Source organism: Mugil cephalus, chromosome 11 (assembly GCF_022458985.1).
Source record: "Mugil cephalus isolate CIBA_MC_2020 chromosome 11, CIBA_Mcephalus_1.1, whole genome shotgun sequence".
Lineage (NCBI taxonomy): Eukaryota > Metazoa > Chordata > Actinopteri > Mugiliformes > Mugilidae > Mugil > Mugil cephalus.
This window is the reverse complement of record NC_061780.1, coordinates 26,483,138-26,499,553: the sequence shown is the minus strand read 5'-3', so window position 1 is coordinate 26,499,553 and position 16,416 is coordinate 26,483,138. Positions and strand designations below refer to the sequence as shown.

Here is a 16,416-nt window from a genome sequence, read left to right as displayed (position 1 = left end):
TTGGCTGTAGATGCTCAGCGTCAGAGAGATTTCTCTTCATGAATCCGTCTGTGGAACTAAAATCAGTCTGATGCAACTAAAAGGATTTTTCTTCATCTCCGAGATTTTGTTTCATTTATTTGCATCAGCTGCTCCAGGTGTGAATTAAACTTCATAAAAACTTTAGCTGTGATGTTATTATAACTTAAAAACCACAAACACACTCACCTTGTGTCTCCTTCCTGCTTCCCAGCAAAATATGACCTTTGACCCAGGAAGTATTTCCAGGTTTTTTCTTCAACCTGTGTTTTCATTTTGCAAAATATTACATTAAAAATCTTCATTAATTTGAAAAGATGGGAATGTTTACAAGGAACAGGAAGTTTCCCAACTTTATTAGCAGCTGTTTTCTTTGTGCCATTAATGATCAGATGTGTAGAAAACTGTGAGTCAGTCTTTATAAACCTGATTCAGGATCCAGTTGTGACGTTGTCCCAGTTTCTGCCCCGGGATGTTTCTACTGGGAGTGTTTGTTTTAGCCTCTGTTGGTTTAATCATGAAGCATCAGATATTGACAGTTAACAATTATAGTCATGAGATTATTACACTGTTGACTCTGAGGTCATTTCAGGGACTGATGGTGAATTATTTGCCTCATGCACGGAGCAAAGCAGCAGTGGAATGACGAGGCACATTTGCATTTACTTTACTTTTACAGTCATGGAACATTTAAACATTCATTTCATATCATATTTGTTCATATGTTGTTCGATGTTTTCTGAATCTGAATTGTTGGAATTTAATTCAAGTTCCCATCAGGATAAAGTGGAGTAACTTTTAGAGACATCTGAATTTTCTAATTAGCTGATGTTAGCATGCATGCTAAGCTAAGAAAAGAGAAGCTGCGAAATGTTTTGTCTTGTTGATTTTTTCTTTTTCTGCATTTGTTGTTATTTAAGATGATAATAAAATTATTTATTGTCATCATGGGAGAACAGCAGCATTATGGGCAGCAGCTCCAGACTCAACTAGTGCAAATATAAAAACAAATATAAAAACAATAAAACATATAAAAACCTTAGAAACATACAGAGAAACCTGAATGTGCAGAGCTGCAGCAGCAGCAGTTTAACTCTGCTTCAGTCCAGTAACAGACAGAAACTTGACCATGATAAAACTTTGTGTTACATCACATCAGATTAATGTGTGTGTGTGTGAACACAGACGGCTGTTAGTGACACACAAAGATTTCAGTGAACACACTGCTGAGCTATTTAAGAGTTCCTGGTGAACAGGTCTGACCGCCAGACAATAGAGGCCAGTTCCTGGTTGGTATCCTGTTCTGTGCCAAGGAATGTTAGTGAGTCACGAGGAGCCGAGGCCTCGTCCTCAGCACCAGCATCAGACCAGACCACATGAGACCAGACCACATGAGACCAGACCAGATCAGATCCAGCCACGTGTCCGCAGGTCGGATCTTAAACGTCTGAAGGAAACTTTATTTTAGTTTTGTGACTTTAATCCGATCCTAATCTCCTTTTGTTTCTTAAGACACACAAACCTCCGCTCTCTGCAGAACACATGGGCGAGTGAGGTCATTCAGGGAGGGGTGAGGTCTGTCGCCCAACCACCAGAGAACTGCTAACGCTGTTTGTACAAGGTGTGTGTTTGACGAGCACACACTGCTGCTCTTTAACTCCAAGAAAAACACCGTCAGGTTTCTCCCAAGAAGAGTTTGAGGAGTTCAACGTCTCTGCTCTGGATTCTGTGTGAACAACAGTTCAATAGAAATAAATAAAAGCATGAGGTCATATTCATACATAGCCATGCTTTTAGCTAAACGCTAACAAGCTGATGCTAAACAGGTTCTCTTGTCTTAGCCTAGCATGCATGCTCTGTAATAGGAGGAGGTGCAGGTGTAAATGCTAACTCTGAACATAAATGGATAAATAAATGGATGCATGCCATTGAGATGAGCCTCTGAAGCTAACTGGAACACACAAAATGAGTTTCACTTGTGTTTGCCACCGTCCTTAAACAGCCGCCTTGTGCAACGCTGCAAATTCCCCCACGAATAAAATATTTCCTTTCGTTATACAACAACAAACAAGGCGTAGCCAAGCTTTGAGCTAAACGCTAAGAAGCAAATCAACAGACGCTAAACAGATTAAAACGTTTACCACGTTTGCTTTTCTTTGCCAATTAGAGATAAAAATCTGAAGAAAGGTTATTTTTCAGGTGGATTTTGTAACATTTTTCAGATATTTCCAACAAATTCTTCCAATATTTATGTCGGTATCTCAGTCAGGTTGAATCTCTGAACCATGTCACACCCCCACAAGTGAGAATGAATGAGACTGATGCAGTAAAGAACAATCAATATTTGGTCTCATATACGGCGTCAGCTGAGTAAATATGAAACGAGGTTAGCTTAGCATAAAGACTGGAAACAGAGGCAAGCCTCAGTCTGCTAAGCTAACGCTAACTGACTGCAGCTCAGACGTGATCACATGATACTTCTGAGTTAAAAGACAAAATAAAACAAGTGGCTTATTGACAAAAAGTTTAATTCATGAGGAATAATTACTTGATTAGGATTTGATTCGTGAACGAGTTCATCCAACGTTAGAGTCTCTCTGGAAATCGTACAAGTACACAGATAAATATGAAAGAAGGCGCAGGATTAATCTGCAGTGATCCGGTCTTATTTGGGGGGGTGGGAGGGTGAGGGTGGGGGGGTTATAGGAAGGCTCCAGGGTTTGATCGAGGGTCTTTCAGGTTTCTGTATCTGTGGGTGAGCCAGACTCCGAGGATCTGAAACCAACATTAGAACAAGAGGCGTCAGTTTTCTAGATGCACAATAATAATAATAATAATAATAATAATAATAATAATAATAATAATGACCTCTGTGAAGCTGAAGAAGAGGCCGATGCCGCCCACAAAGTGCAGCACCTGCTCGGCGTATTCCAGGATGATGCTGGAGCAGGTGGAGCAGGTCTGAGGAGTTTTATGGAAGCACACCTGGAAAAAGAAGAGGTCAAAGTTCAGGGAGTTCAGAGGAGCCGGGGACGCGGGTCAAGACGTGAGAAATAAGGATGAGGTTTTAACTCACGGCCGGACACGTGGCGTTGTAGTCCACGTTAGAGAAGCTGCAGCAGTTCAGGGTTTTCTCCAAGTCGACCTGAGTGGCCTCAGATTTGTTCCATCCGACCTCCAGCAGATGTTTCTGGAGATGAAAACCGCTTTTATGTGAATCAAATGGTTTCTCCTCTACTTCTCTTTCTGGGTTCTGGTTTCTTAGATTAAAAGACGAAAGGTAAATTTACTTGTTTTTAAATTGAATTATTTCGTGGTCGTACTGATCTGTCTGTGTCTCGACTACTTCCTGTTTCTGACAGAAAATCAGGCAACTTTTAGGTTTTTTTTTTGTCTTGTTAACATTTTATTTTTTTAATCCCATTGGTAGAAAAGAAAATGTAGTCTAATATGACCTTTCCTCTTTGTGTTTTAGACTACAGAATAAAAGAAAGATTTTATTTAAATTTAATCATTTAATTTATTTCATTATTTTGTTTTATTTAATTTAATTATTATTGTTATCATTATTATTTTATTTTTATTTATATTGAACCTATTTCTTTTACTATCAAGAGAGTTTTGTTTTAGTGCAGATGAGCTACAATAAAAATTTTTATTTCTAGTTTTAAAAGAACCCTTAAAATATCAACAACAACAACAAAATAATAAAAATAAACAGGTTTGTAGGATGCAAAGCTAGAATGGGAAATAATAAAGAACCAACCACATTATTATCCATTAAATTAAATATCTGGATTCTTTATTGCACATTTCTGTGAACTTATTTTTCCTTCTTGCAAAAACGTTACTTAAATTTGACAATAGAGCTAATATTTAAATTACTATCTCTACCTTCTGTGTAGTTTAGGATAAATATATAATAATATTTTATTGTTGGAAAGATTTTAGATTATTTATCTGTCAAATAAATGTGCAGTAGTTGAGTAAAAGGCTCAGATTTCCCTATGGAGCATTGAATGGAAATGAATTCCCTCACTGTTACTGAACAAAGGCGTCAGAATGAGACGCTGGGAGGGAATCGTACCTGTTGGTCGGCGTTGAGGGACAGACAAGCACAGGACACAGCGAACTGCAGCACGAACACCACGAAGAGGATCATCATGTACTGGAGCGGCCGAGCTGAGAAAAGTTTAAACTCTGACGGCTCCGATCATGAGAGGGTGAAACGTTAAAAGGATACGAAGAAGAGCAGGACCTGGTGGTGCTTCAGGGCGCCGCACAGGCCCACGAACGCAACCAGGAAGAGGAAGATGCCCACGCTGATGACCCCCGCCACCACCCTGATGCTGGAGACCAGGCCGAACCATTTCCCCCAGGCCGCCACCCCCACCAGCAGCAGGCTGACCAGCTGCAGGAGACCGGGAAACACGTTTAATGCACAAGTCCTTCTCCTCCTTCTATCGTGCATGTTATTAGTCTGTTGTTCTATTGGCTGGGGGGACAAACCAAACCCCAACACGGAGCAGGAGGATGTTAAAGTGACCGATCTGATTATTGCTCTCATAACATAACATACTGCACACGCTGGTGTGGTTTGTGGATCAGCCACCGTGGACCACAGCGGAGGCCGTCACAGGTCACTTCCTGTTCTGTGGTCGGCCATGTTTTATTGGATGAATGGAAGATGAGGCAGAAAGACGACAGAAACTGCAACTAATGCATCTGCAGCAAACATCCAGCACCTTGGAAAAGCTGCTCAGAGTCAGTTTATGCACAGCACCAGCTCATATCCACAGCCTCAGACATGGAAACCAGCTGGAGGATGAAGCTGCACGTGACCTGTTCACACACCAACAAATGTTCCTCATGCATTTAGCAAAATGACGACTAATGTCCATTGTTCACACACTGTTTTGTGCAAAGTTTCCTTAAAATTTCCTACAGCAAACGTGGAAAGTTAAAGTCAGCGCGGCTCATGGAGACAGGAGAGAGCGGACGTTCCACTGGTTCTTAATGTGAACTTTAAATCAGATAAAAAAAAAGCAAAACAAGCTGCAGCTGAGACGCTTGGACTCGTTGGGTCAGGACAGTCTCAGGTGGACACACAGGGTCCACATTTAATCCAGCTCTTCACCAGTCACTCATTCAGAGCTGGAGACGTGATGAGATGAATCATCTTAAAGAAACTCAGACAAGTTCAGCTGTCTCTGTTTTAACTTCTTTTCTTTTCTTTCTTTAGATTAAACCATAACCTGGAAGACTGAAAACCCTCACAAACATCACATTCTCTCCTGCTTTCAGGATTTCAAACCTTCTGACCTGAATAAATCTGAGCTGATGTGAATGTGAATGTGTTCCTCACCAGACAAACATTTCACAGTCGAGTTCAGGAATCAGCTCGACTACAGCTAATTAATCACTTCTCCCCCGGACACCTGCCGCCTCTCTGAACCAACGAGGCGCATTCCTGCTCCAAACTCACCACATAAAGGATGTTGAGCGCGCAAAGCGAGTTCTTGGTGCAAACGAATCCTCCGCAAACCATCTCTGCTGTCCGTCCGCTCAGGAAGAAGATCTGTGTAGTCCTCCGGCTCTGACTGACTGACTGACTGACTGACTGGATCCACCTGTCTACCTGTTTGTGTGTGTGTCTGTGTGTGCGCGCAGGTGGAAACCCGGCAGCGTTTCCTGGAGAGATCCTGCGCGCTGATTGGTCAGCTGCCTCCGCGTTGGTCCTCATGCAGATAAAAATGTTCCAGGTCCCAGAGAAGAAGCGGCGGATGAGTCAGTGAGAGAACACAGCAGGAGGATGTTTGCTCGTTTCACTGAATACACGCTGCTGTCGTGCGTCGTTTCTGTGAAGGAGATTAAATTAGACTTTAAATGACTCTACAGCTCCACCCAGTGGCCGCACGTTGGTACTACACGTAGTGAATCTCCGCTCTTGCTAGTCCCTGGAGAATCAAGAATCAAGAATCAAGAATCTTTATTGTCATTATGCAAGGCACAACGAAATTCTTTTCAGCAGCTCTTGGTATAAATGTACAGACCTGAGATATATAAATAATATAAATATAGAATAGGAAATATAAAATAGAATAACAAGTTAAAATAAAAAATAGAATTTAAGAATAAAATAAGATGAGATGAGAGGTAGTAGTGCAATCAAGGATATTTAAAGTGACCAGTATGAATATTGCATGTATAGCAGCATGTTTAGATAAGGTGCAGTGCAGTATCAGAGTCTATCTGGCATCTGCAGGGGTTTAATGCTCAGTCTCTGGATGGGGGGGTATGTGAGGAGATGGGGTGATGGATTTCACAGCTCTGGGGAAGAAGCTGTGTCTCAGTCTGTTTGTGTTGGTCTTTATATTCCTGAACCTCTTCCTGGAGGGAAGAGGCACAAACAGTTCGTGGCCTGGGTGGGTGGGGTCTGCAGCTATACGGCCAGCCCTCCTTTGGACCCGGCTGTCATATATTGAGTCATATATTGAGGTGGTGATATATGTATATTTAAATATGTAAATATATCCTTTATTTTGAAATTACTATCGTTGTTTTTCTCCAGTAAATGAAATAAATAATAATAATTAGTCTGTCAGCGTACATGGTTCATGCTCTGTGTTTGTGTCTGACAGATGAGCTGAGAGGAGACAACGATGTTCTACATCCAGAAGATCAGAAATACACAGCAAATTGATTAGAGTTGAATTCTTGGTGTTAAACTAGACATAAACTATTAGAGTTAATTATTATCTGGGTAGAGTTAATCCATCATAATTAACTCTCAGTCGATATATAGTTGTTGTTAAAACCGAGTGTAAAAAGGAAGCATCACTAAATCAAACCTATCGGTGTAAATGTTTAAATATTAACTCCGAACTTCTTACTCTAAACTCTGATACTTTTTCATGTTCTAATATTTGTGCTGCAAGTTTGAAAATAAATGTTTCTGAACGGCCAAACATGACTACGTTTTTATTTTAGTAAAGTTTATTTTCCAAGTATTTTTTTGTAGGATTACATAAGAATTATATTGAAACCTTTTAAGTGTTACTTGTGTAGTTAAGAAATAGTTAATTTCTAACACTACATAAAAGTGTTAAAAAAAACTAACACAGGTTGGTGTTGGGCAGTGTGTTAAATTTAACTATAAGAAGAGTCAAATTTACACTAACTTAGTTTAAAGGTACCAGCACTTGAAAAAGTGTTAAGATCAATTCTTACAGTGTTAATGTGCTGATTTTACTGTGTAGAAAACACATCTACTCTGTGGATTCTCTCCTCATTTCTGTTACTGCAGGTTCTGGATTAATCAGAAAGACCAGACTGTTCTGATTATTATTTATTTTTTTAATTATTATTTCATTCAACTGGCGTTTCCACATAGAAACACAAAGGTCAAAGAGAAGCGGAGTTGAGGCCTCTGGATCAACGCGTTTCCTTCCTCATGACAAAGAAAAAAACCCAAAAAGCACCACTTACGACACAAAAAGAAGAACTTGAGACATGAAACTCTCTGTCCACCGCTGCTGAAATCAAACCACAGCGCTGTGACCGCGCAGAAGGAAGGAGGAGAAATCTGGAGAGAATGGAGGAAGAGCTGAGCTATGTGGCCGTGACTTTCAAGGCTAAAACTTTCTCTACGCACGGTGAGTTCTGTCTATCAGTTCGTTTTTCTTGCAGGATTTGACCTTGTAATTCATCTGAATCCATCTTCCTCTGCAGGCGTTAGATAATAAATCCTAAACTTTATTTATATAACACCTTTCATACAAAAAAATTCAGCCCAAAATGTCTGAATGTAAATAGTTCCTCTCCCTTCAAAAGTTTTCTTTAACTGAGGCAAATCTTTTGACCAAGATACGACAACATGAGACGTCAGTTCAGATCATATGTTCAGATCATATGTTCAGGTTTCTGCTGCAGATTTAGTTTTACCTTCATTAACTGACTCTTTTTTTAGGATCTCTGCTGAAAACCACAACTCAGTTTTGAGGTTGAACGACCTGAAGAGAAAAATGCGGGAAAATGTTTGTGAGCAGAGATAATCAGACAATCAGGCTCCAGAATAAGATTAAAACCTGTGTTGTTTTCTCCCATTAACATGTGACTCTAAGGCTCAATGATGTTTCCTAATGCTCTGAAAATAAAATTCCTTCTTCCTGAAGGTTCAAACATTAATTTTTACTTTTTATCTTTTATCTTTCTCTCAAACTCTGGGAACAAATTCAAGTCTGAGCAAAAATCTATTTGAATTTTATGGAGAGTAAAAGGTTTCTGTCTTTGCTTGTGTAGCCTGGTCCACAGGAAGAATGAATGAATGAATGAATGAATGAATTTGCTTCTTGCAGAGAAACCGACTGACATGGAGATAATCTATGATGAGGTGAAGACTGTGGAGCAGGAGCAGAGTCTGGACAAACGTCCTGAGGAAACAGGTCATTTGAGATGAAGAAGATCTGTACGTTGTATAAATGATTTCAGACTGATGTGATGCGTGTTTCCCTGTAGAGAAGCTCAGGAAAGCTCGTCCGTGCTCGGCGCTGACGTGGACCGTGGCAGGTCTGGTGCTCGTCTGTGCCGTGCTGGTGTCCGTCGTCTTCGTCCTCGTCCACTGTGAGTTCACCTGTTTTTATCTAAAGGATCCTCTTTAAAGAGGGAAGCGGCAGTGACATGTTAACTGGTGACACCACGCAGCCGTGAAACAGCAGCGCAGGGACAACGTGAAGTTAACGGAAGAGAAGCTGCAGCTGTGGACGGAGAGAGCAGCTCTGGAGAGACGGACGGAGGAGCTGAGCAGAGACAGGGACAGACTCACCTGGACCATGGGGGTCATCCTGGACTACGACAGCTTCCCCGTCAGCGCGCTGTGTCCAGACAGAGGTGAAGACGTCACGTGGTTTATGTGTTTATATGTGACGTCTCTGCACGAACACTTTGCTTTTTCATTTAAGAAAGACTAAAAAACATAAAACCACCAGGTTAAATCTCTGCGGTTGCTTTAGATGCTCTAAGTTTAATTTGACTCAGTGGAAGTTTTTAATTCAAACCATCTGAATCATCCTGGATTCACACGTCTATGCATCAGGATTTCAAAGTTTAATTAACAATTTGACTTTGCAGAAGTTTTTACTGCTTTCATTCTTTATTTATTTATTTATTGGATATGATATCTATCAGTTTAATCTATTATTTTGCTAAATAGCAGATTCATAGATTTTACATCCAAAAGTTTATTTTAGTTTGGTGGCATATTTGCAGATTAATAGATTATACATGCAAAACACAGAGTTTGTGGAATTTGTACATAAACATAAACATAAAAGTACCCAGTTAAAATGTTTTTCATGCTTTAAGTTTATTTTAGTGACAGTAACTTGACTCAGGGGAAGGTTTTAATGCAGGATTTGACTCCGTAAACTGTCTGAATCATGACTTTGCAGGAGTTTTTAATGCATATGAATAGATTTTAAATATAAAACATGAAGTTTGTGGAATATGTTCAACATAAAACTACCCAGTTAAAATCTCTTTGGTTGCTTCAGATGCTTTAAGTTGATTTCAGGGAAAATCGTTTGATTCAGTGGAAGTTTTTAATGCAGACATTGTCCTGATTTCTGTCCTTCTGATGCACGAGGACTTTTTCTTTTTATGCAGGATTTGCATTTATATCTACATATAATATATAGCTTCAAACTACTGAAATACATCCTCCAGTGCTGGAGTTTGGTTTCATCTTTATGCAAGAATTGTACCATTTGCATTAAAAAAAATTCCATAAAAGCAGTTAATTCTAAACCCTCCCATCTAAATTTACATTTAAATATTTTTCCTGATAACATCACATGCATTATAGCTTTAAGTCATGATGTAATTGATTTCTCTTTCACATCTAAAGACTGTGCTGCTTGTTGTGTCACAGTGTGTAAATCTTGCCTGGACGGCTGGGTGCTGTTCCAGTCCAAGTGTTACCTGTTCACAAAGTCAGAATATCACAGCGGCTGGAAGGACTGGGAGAGAAGCCGTGAAGACTGCTCACGAAGAAACGCTGACCTGGTGGCCATCGACAGCGAGGAGGAGCAGGCAAGTCACATTTAACCTGCACCTGCACTTTAAAGCCAGAGGACGACCTCATTCACAGAGACATGTCCACCAGACAATGATGAGACACAAAGGAGCGTCTTCATTCAGTCTGCACACTGTGAATTGTTCCAGATGGCAACGCTTATTAAGGATCAAGATTTATTTATTCATTTATTATTTTTAATTCCAATGTTGGGCCGTATAATTCCTACATTATTCACGATCCCCTGAATGCAACACGGCTCAGTTTCAAATGAAACTCGTCTGAATCCTGATTCATACGTCTGTGCATGAAGACTTCATGCTTTTCTTTCTTAGCCTGATACCTGCAGGATTTGCACTCGTGGCTTCGTGACAACCATTTGACTTTGCAGAAGTTTTGGTGGCATATTTGCAGATGAATAGATTTTACACGTGGGATATTATCAACATAAAAGTACTCCGTTAAAATGTTTCTCTTGTTTTAAATTTATTATAGTGACAGTTAATTGACTCTCAAAGTCAATTATTTTAGGGACTTTCTTACAAACTTCAAGATCTTTGTGACAAAATAAAATAAAATAAAAATCAAAGACGAGTGAAAGAGAGTTTTTCCACAGTGAGTTTTTATTCTGTGAGTGCAGCAGGTTGTGATACTGGCTTCTCTTAGGCCTCTTCTCTCACAGTATGAGAGGAAGAAAAGCAGAGAACAGAAAAAAGATGCAAACTAGGAAAACATATCTAGTGACTCCAGATCATCTGTGTACATACAGATAAAAACTGTGTCACAATCCACAAAGTTTAAGCAGAGAGAAGATAAATCATTAGAAACACATTCAGATGCCACGTTTGGTTTTAACCAGGAAAAACATTAACCTGAGTTTTTGATAACTTGGGTGCGTTCAAGGTGAACTGGGAGGCCACCACGACATAGGATGAAAACCTTCCGAAAATCCTCCTTCTCAGCAGTGTATGTACATTTAGTTATGTCCTTAATCTTACAATCAGTAATCTTATGGTCACTATTTAACATAACTTCACCTTTTACTTTCTCACAAATGTTTATGAAGTTATCCACAATGAAGGTGTTTAATGGCTTGCAGTTATTATTATGTTTTGGTCGATAGTCTGCATTAATTGGTCCCATTAAATGATCACATTTTGCATCCGTATCTATTTTCTGTCCTGTTTTGACATGCTTTTCATAGAAAGTCAACGCCTCAGTGGGCAAACATGCAGAGAGCATCACCAGCAGCAAACAGACAAACAGGGTCTTCATGATTCACTGGTGAAACAAACAAAAAAAAATGGTGCTTACGGCCGATCCTCTTCCTGTGATGGAAGCTTTAGATTTAGGAGGTGTGAATGTTCCTGGTGACAGTGAGGTCTTTATATAGCGTCCAGGTGGAAGGACAATACCTGACTGTCTATCCTGCGGGAATGATGATTAATATTTAACTCAACAGAAATCAGCCAAAGACAGCGCTCTGTGAAATACAGTATGTAAGAGAGTTATGCAAAACATCAACGCATGATACACGAGTTCACAGAATGGAGACAGTGTCACACAGTTATTATTCTGACTTTGTCCTCACGAAACCAAACAGTTACTAATTATATATATATATATATATGTATGAATGAGACAAGTGTTCTGGTCTGACAAGTCTGAACAACTAGAAGTTCTGATGTCAGCAGCCTGAGAGAGGACACAGGTTAAAATATGGATGAATGTCTCAGCAGCTACATTTTAAATATTAGAACTTCATTTGTGCAGTTTCTCTGTTTTCATCTGTTACTGTTAATCCACCCTGGACATGTCGCCAGTCAGTGTATCTCAGGACTAACACAGAGACAAACATCCAGTACAACACAGACTTCGTCACACAAATTAAAACATATTAACATTACAAGAAACAACATTAGGAACCAAACATGCAAGTGAGTCGGGAATAACTTCATAAAGACTCTGAAGTGCATTTTCTAAAAGCTATGCTGTAATTGCAGTTTATTTTATTCTAGTAATGATAATAAATGCTCGTATATGTCACAGTAACCATGTACGGTGCTCAGCTGCAGTACCTGGACAAAGATTATCTAAATTTGAATAAAAAAAAAAAAAAAAAAAAAAAAGAGTGAGTGAGTACTCGCGCTCACTGTTTCTGATCCGATAAACTCCAGGCTACTCTGCATGTGAGATATGGAAGTTGAGCCAAGGACACGTCAGTATAACTCCTGCTCAAACAGGTTAGACAGTTATGAGATCATGAGGTCACTGGGAGTCTGCACAGTGCACAGACTTTATTGTCCCCTTGGGGAAACTCTTCTTCACAGCATCGTCTCCACTCAACAAAGACCACCACAGTCCAATGGACACACACTCCAAGACAGATGAGACAGTGTTTAGCATTTAGCCCAGGCTACTCTGACCCATCAGGACCTTCTGCACCTGGTGTGGGGAGGCTGGTTATGATTGTCAGTGTGAGTTTGGCCTTGTTTTGGACAGAAAGCAGGTGGAACAGTGCAGCGGTATGGATTAGATCATACTTCTATATAGAAGGAGGAGGAGATTGGGGGGCGACGTAGACTCCTTTCAGTTTGCAGATGGCTGACAGTCTCTGGTGGCCCCCGAGGTATTTGAAACTATTTGAAAGTACTTGTTGACTGTTTCCGGTGCTTGGTCATTGATGAGGACGTGGTGCTGACACTCAGTGTGTTTACAACCAGGTTTAGATGCAGCGGAGAAAATCAAATGACTGAACAGGAGCACGTGCTCCTCCTCCACACTAGGGGGCGATATGTGTCTTTTCAGAGGGTTTATGCCACGTTTCATGATTCTTTCTGCTGTTTGCATTTGTTTATCGTGGACTCCCATTTGAGGTCTCATACGTTACATTAACACAGTTTGTTAACACACGTTCTTATTTTTACACTTTGCATATTAACGAATGTCTTTTTCATGCAGTCATTTTTTGTTTTATTTAATCCTCTGGAGTCGACCAAATCACATGACTAATTTAAGACGACGTAGCAGCAAACATGCAGCGTCACTGAATCTCCGTTTCAACTTTTGTAGAAAGTGTTAACTTCAAACAATAGACCAGTTTTTAGTCTGTGTTGACAGGTCAAGTAACATTAGACTTTTTAGAAATAATTTACCGCACACTTTTTGGTAATATTTTAATATTGCCTTCATGCTGATGCTCGTCTGCTGCACGGAGAAACGGTGAAAAGGAAACGATAGTGGAGATCGGTAGACAGTTTCAAATGCTCGACAGTCCCTTTCCTGTTGGAGGAAAAGTGCATCTCATGGATCAGTCAGGAAATGATGTGTTGTTAAGGAAGAGGGAAACGTTGTGTAGTGAAGATATATTCAGCCAAAGAGTTAAACCTGATGGTTTGTTTGTTGTTTGCTAAATTTGTACATAAGCTTTTGAAACTTACACTTTAGATTTAAGATATATCTAAGTTATAAAAATGGTTCATTAAACATGTTTGTGGTTTTCACAGTGAAAAAATCAAACTTTTTCCTTCATGGATTTTATAGTTTGAGTCTGGTTTAATCGTTTTTAAGATGAAATATAAAGGTAAAACCAGAAGAAGTGAAAAAGGGCCACGTATGCCCTGAACTCCTGGACTCCTGGTAGAACATATGAGGGAAATAAAGATGTTTATCTGTATCACCAATGCAGGAGTTCATCAATAACCACACAGAAGAATACCGCGATAAAAACCACGGCTACTGGATCGGCCTGACCAAGGACACGTGGGGCTCGTGGACGTGGGCGGATGGAAGAAACTTGACTGTGACGTAAGTTCTCGCACACACTTAAATACACAAACTAAATTAGGTGACTTCCAAAGACTCGCGCTGACCTTCATATAACTGTGTTCACACATAGATTGATGCTTGTACGGGTCCCTGTAAGGAACAAAAGTCAAACACACAAACAGATAACTCCACGGTTGCACTGCTTGACTTTCTAACCTCAGTGACTCATGAAACCAAACGCACCAGAGCAAGACGGGGAAATAAAGAAGAAGTGAGAATCCACTTTCAACACTTTCTTAAGTAACACCTGAGATAATGACCGAAATGACAAAACCGAAGGTTGAAGTCGTCATCTCAGTGTTCGTATGAACGAAGCGGCGGCTGCAAATAATCTGATCTGTACATGTGTGGCAACGTTTACACAACAACTAAACCAGCAGCGTGTGAGACGTTTATTTTTTTTATTCAGTAGAAAGTTGTTAACTTATGTTAGTGATTAGTTGTTTTGAGCTTGTAAATTTGTACTTGTATGAGTTAAAGTTTAGTTTTGTTTGTGTTGTTAGTGAAGCTGTAAATCAACTTTCTATGACGTCGCAGCACATTTTCTTCTTTAATTGTTCAAGTAGAGAAACATTTTCCTCTTGCTGCTCCTTTTCCAGTCATAGAGGTGTTGATTTTAAAACGTAGTGTCTCTTGTCCACTTTCATGTAAAGAATAAACAGCAGAAACCCCTCTTCTCTTCTCTTCTCTTCTCTTCTCTTCTCTTCTCTTCTCTTCTCTTCTCTTCTCTTCTCTTCTCTTCTCTTCTCTTCTCTTCTCTTCTCTTCTCTTCTCTTCTCTTCTCTTCTCTTCTCTCCCACCAGGTACTGGATACCTCAGCAGACTGACTACGTATCCTGTGCATTAAGTCAACCGAGTGCGGATCCTCTGGCGAACTGGTACAGAACGGGCTGCGACATGAGGAACCGCTGGATCTGTGAAACAAAAGCTCTGATCAAACCAGATTAAACCAGTCACATTATGTTTGTGTACACACACACACACTGGTTTTAGACTCAGACATAAACAAAACGAGAACACAACAAGAAAATGTATTCATATAAAAGCAGAAGTTTTTGCAGGTGAAGAAAAAGAAATAGTTGTTTTTGTCAGCTCATGATTTCAGATCTTGTCTGTTTGTCTAAACAAACCACAGACGTAACTCTGCAACATCATTCAGACACAGATATCTGGTGATCTGGATTCATCTCTGAGCGTTCGTCTTGTGTCTTCTGGAGAAGAACCAGGTTTATTTAGACCTGGACCAGATTCAGAAAACTTAAACAATTAAGGGCAATAAAACTGAGTGGAAAAGCTCAGTGAACAAAATAAACACATTGGATTAAATATACAAATGAAATAAATGTGCAAAAAAAATGAGTCATTATAAACATTACATACACCTGGGTGCAAATTTGGCAGTGAGTTAGATAAAGTACAGTGATCACCACAGAGACGACTTCAATAATCAAGATTAACTTTTTTTTTTACAGTTTTTGTTTCTGGTTTTAAAAACAAACTTCTGATCCTCTTTTCTACTGATACAAACTAATGAAACTCACTGAGTGGAACTTTTCCTAAAAGGCCTCTGTAATGTATGATGTTGTATTTAGATTAATGACAGATTCATGTCATCTCAAGTCCTTTACTCACTGATGAATACAACACAATGGGGAAAGAAATCAAAAGAAAGAAAAAATTGCTGTGGAAATATGTTTGATCCAAGTTTGGTTGGAGGTATTTTGCCTCATGCACCAGTGTCTGATGTGCTGCTACTGTGTTTAAATTCTAAATTCTGCGTGTATTTATGGAATTACCTCATATTGTTTTATGGTCAGGTTAGAATTTAAGCAGAAATAGGTGTTGTTTTCATACTTTATTGTATTGTTGTCTTGATGTTTTATAAGCTACAGATTGATCCATTTTCATAAAAATTCATATCCTTCTGCAAATTATGAAATGAAATTGTATTTCAAATGATTTGTAAAATAAACGAACTATAAAAAATGCATGGACCAAAAACAATGCTTGTGACTCATGTTTATTCTAACTCCTCTAGAAGGAAGAATAAAGCTGCACAGAATCAGGAAATGCTGAAACTTTTTATGGTATTTGTTGACTATATGAATGAAAACCTTGAATATGAGCAGATTTATTGTTCACTAGATTGAGAGCTGACTCACATTCAGTCTGAGCTCTTCCTGTTCACGGCTGCAAACTCATCGTCCGTTTAGGAACGTGGATGAGAGTTGAGCTTTTCCTCAAGTGTTTTCCGGTAGAAACTAACGTGCTGCAGACAAGAGACACGTCTCTGTTAATGTTCGGGGAAGAGGAAGAGGAACCTGCAGTTTAATTCCTCATCTGTGTGGATTTCAATAAAGAGGAATGCACTGCACGCATCAGGGAAAAAACAGATGATGGCTTCACAGACATAGATGAACCAGTTGTTCAGGTCAGGACTCAGCAGCCCCCCTACACCTGGAGGACGAGGGACAACAGCCGCCAGGACGGCCAGGACG

At 39.6% G+C, this 16,416-nt stretch overlaps 2 protein-coding genes across 4 annotated transcripts; one reads left to right on the top strand and one right to left on the bottom strand.

Annotated features, from left to right (window-relative positions):
* Positions 1 to 2,525: 2,525 nt before the first annotated feature.
* Positions 2,526 to 5,842, bottom strand: tspan13a (tetraspanin 13a). Its single transcript, XM_047598920.1, has 6 exons — positions 5,504 to 5,842; positions 4,262 to 4,429; positions 4,106 to 4,186; positions 3,095 to 3,208; positions 2,887 to 3,003; positions 2,526 to 2,793 (listed from the first exon to the last, which is right to left on the bottom strand). The coding sequence occupies exons 1-6, from the start codon at positions 5,759 to 5,761 to the stop codon at positions 2,719 to 2,721; spliced, it is 813 nt and encodes a 270-aa protein (XP_047454876.1). The 5' UTR covers positions 5,762 to 5,842; the 3' UTR covers positions 2,526 to 2,718.
* A 1,740-nt stretch (positions 5,843 to 7,582) lies between these two features.
* On the top strand, positions 7,583 to 15,917 carry LOC125015867 (C-type lectin domain family 4 member A-like). 3 transcript variants are annotated; one of them, XR_007113644.1, is made up of 8 exons: positions 7,583 to 7,673; positions 8,376 to 8,462; positions 8,536 to 8,640; positions 8,722 to 8,907; positions 9,947 to 10,107; positions 13,779 to 13,897; positions 13,989 to 14,129; positions 14,722 to 14,846. XR_007113644.1 is itself a non-coding variant. In XM_047597887.1 (7 exons), the coding sequence occupies exons 1-7, from the start codon at positions 7,613 to 7,615 to the stop codon at positions 14,864 to 14,866; spliced, it is 864 nt and encodes a 287-aa protein (XP_047453843.1). In that variant the 5' UTR covers positions 7,583 to 7,612; the 3' UTR covers positions 14,867 to 15,917. The 3 variants fall into 3 exon arrangements, 2 of the variants coding, with proteins under 2 accessions (XP_047453843.1, XP_047453844.1); XM_047597887.1 differs by lacking the exon at positions 13,989 to 14,129 and having other exon boundaries at positions 14,722 to 15,917; XM_047597888.1 differs by lacking the exon at positions 14,722 to 14,846 and having other exon boundaries at positions 13,989 to 14,618.
* Positions 15,918 to 16,416: the final 499 nt, after the last annotated feature.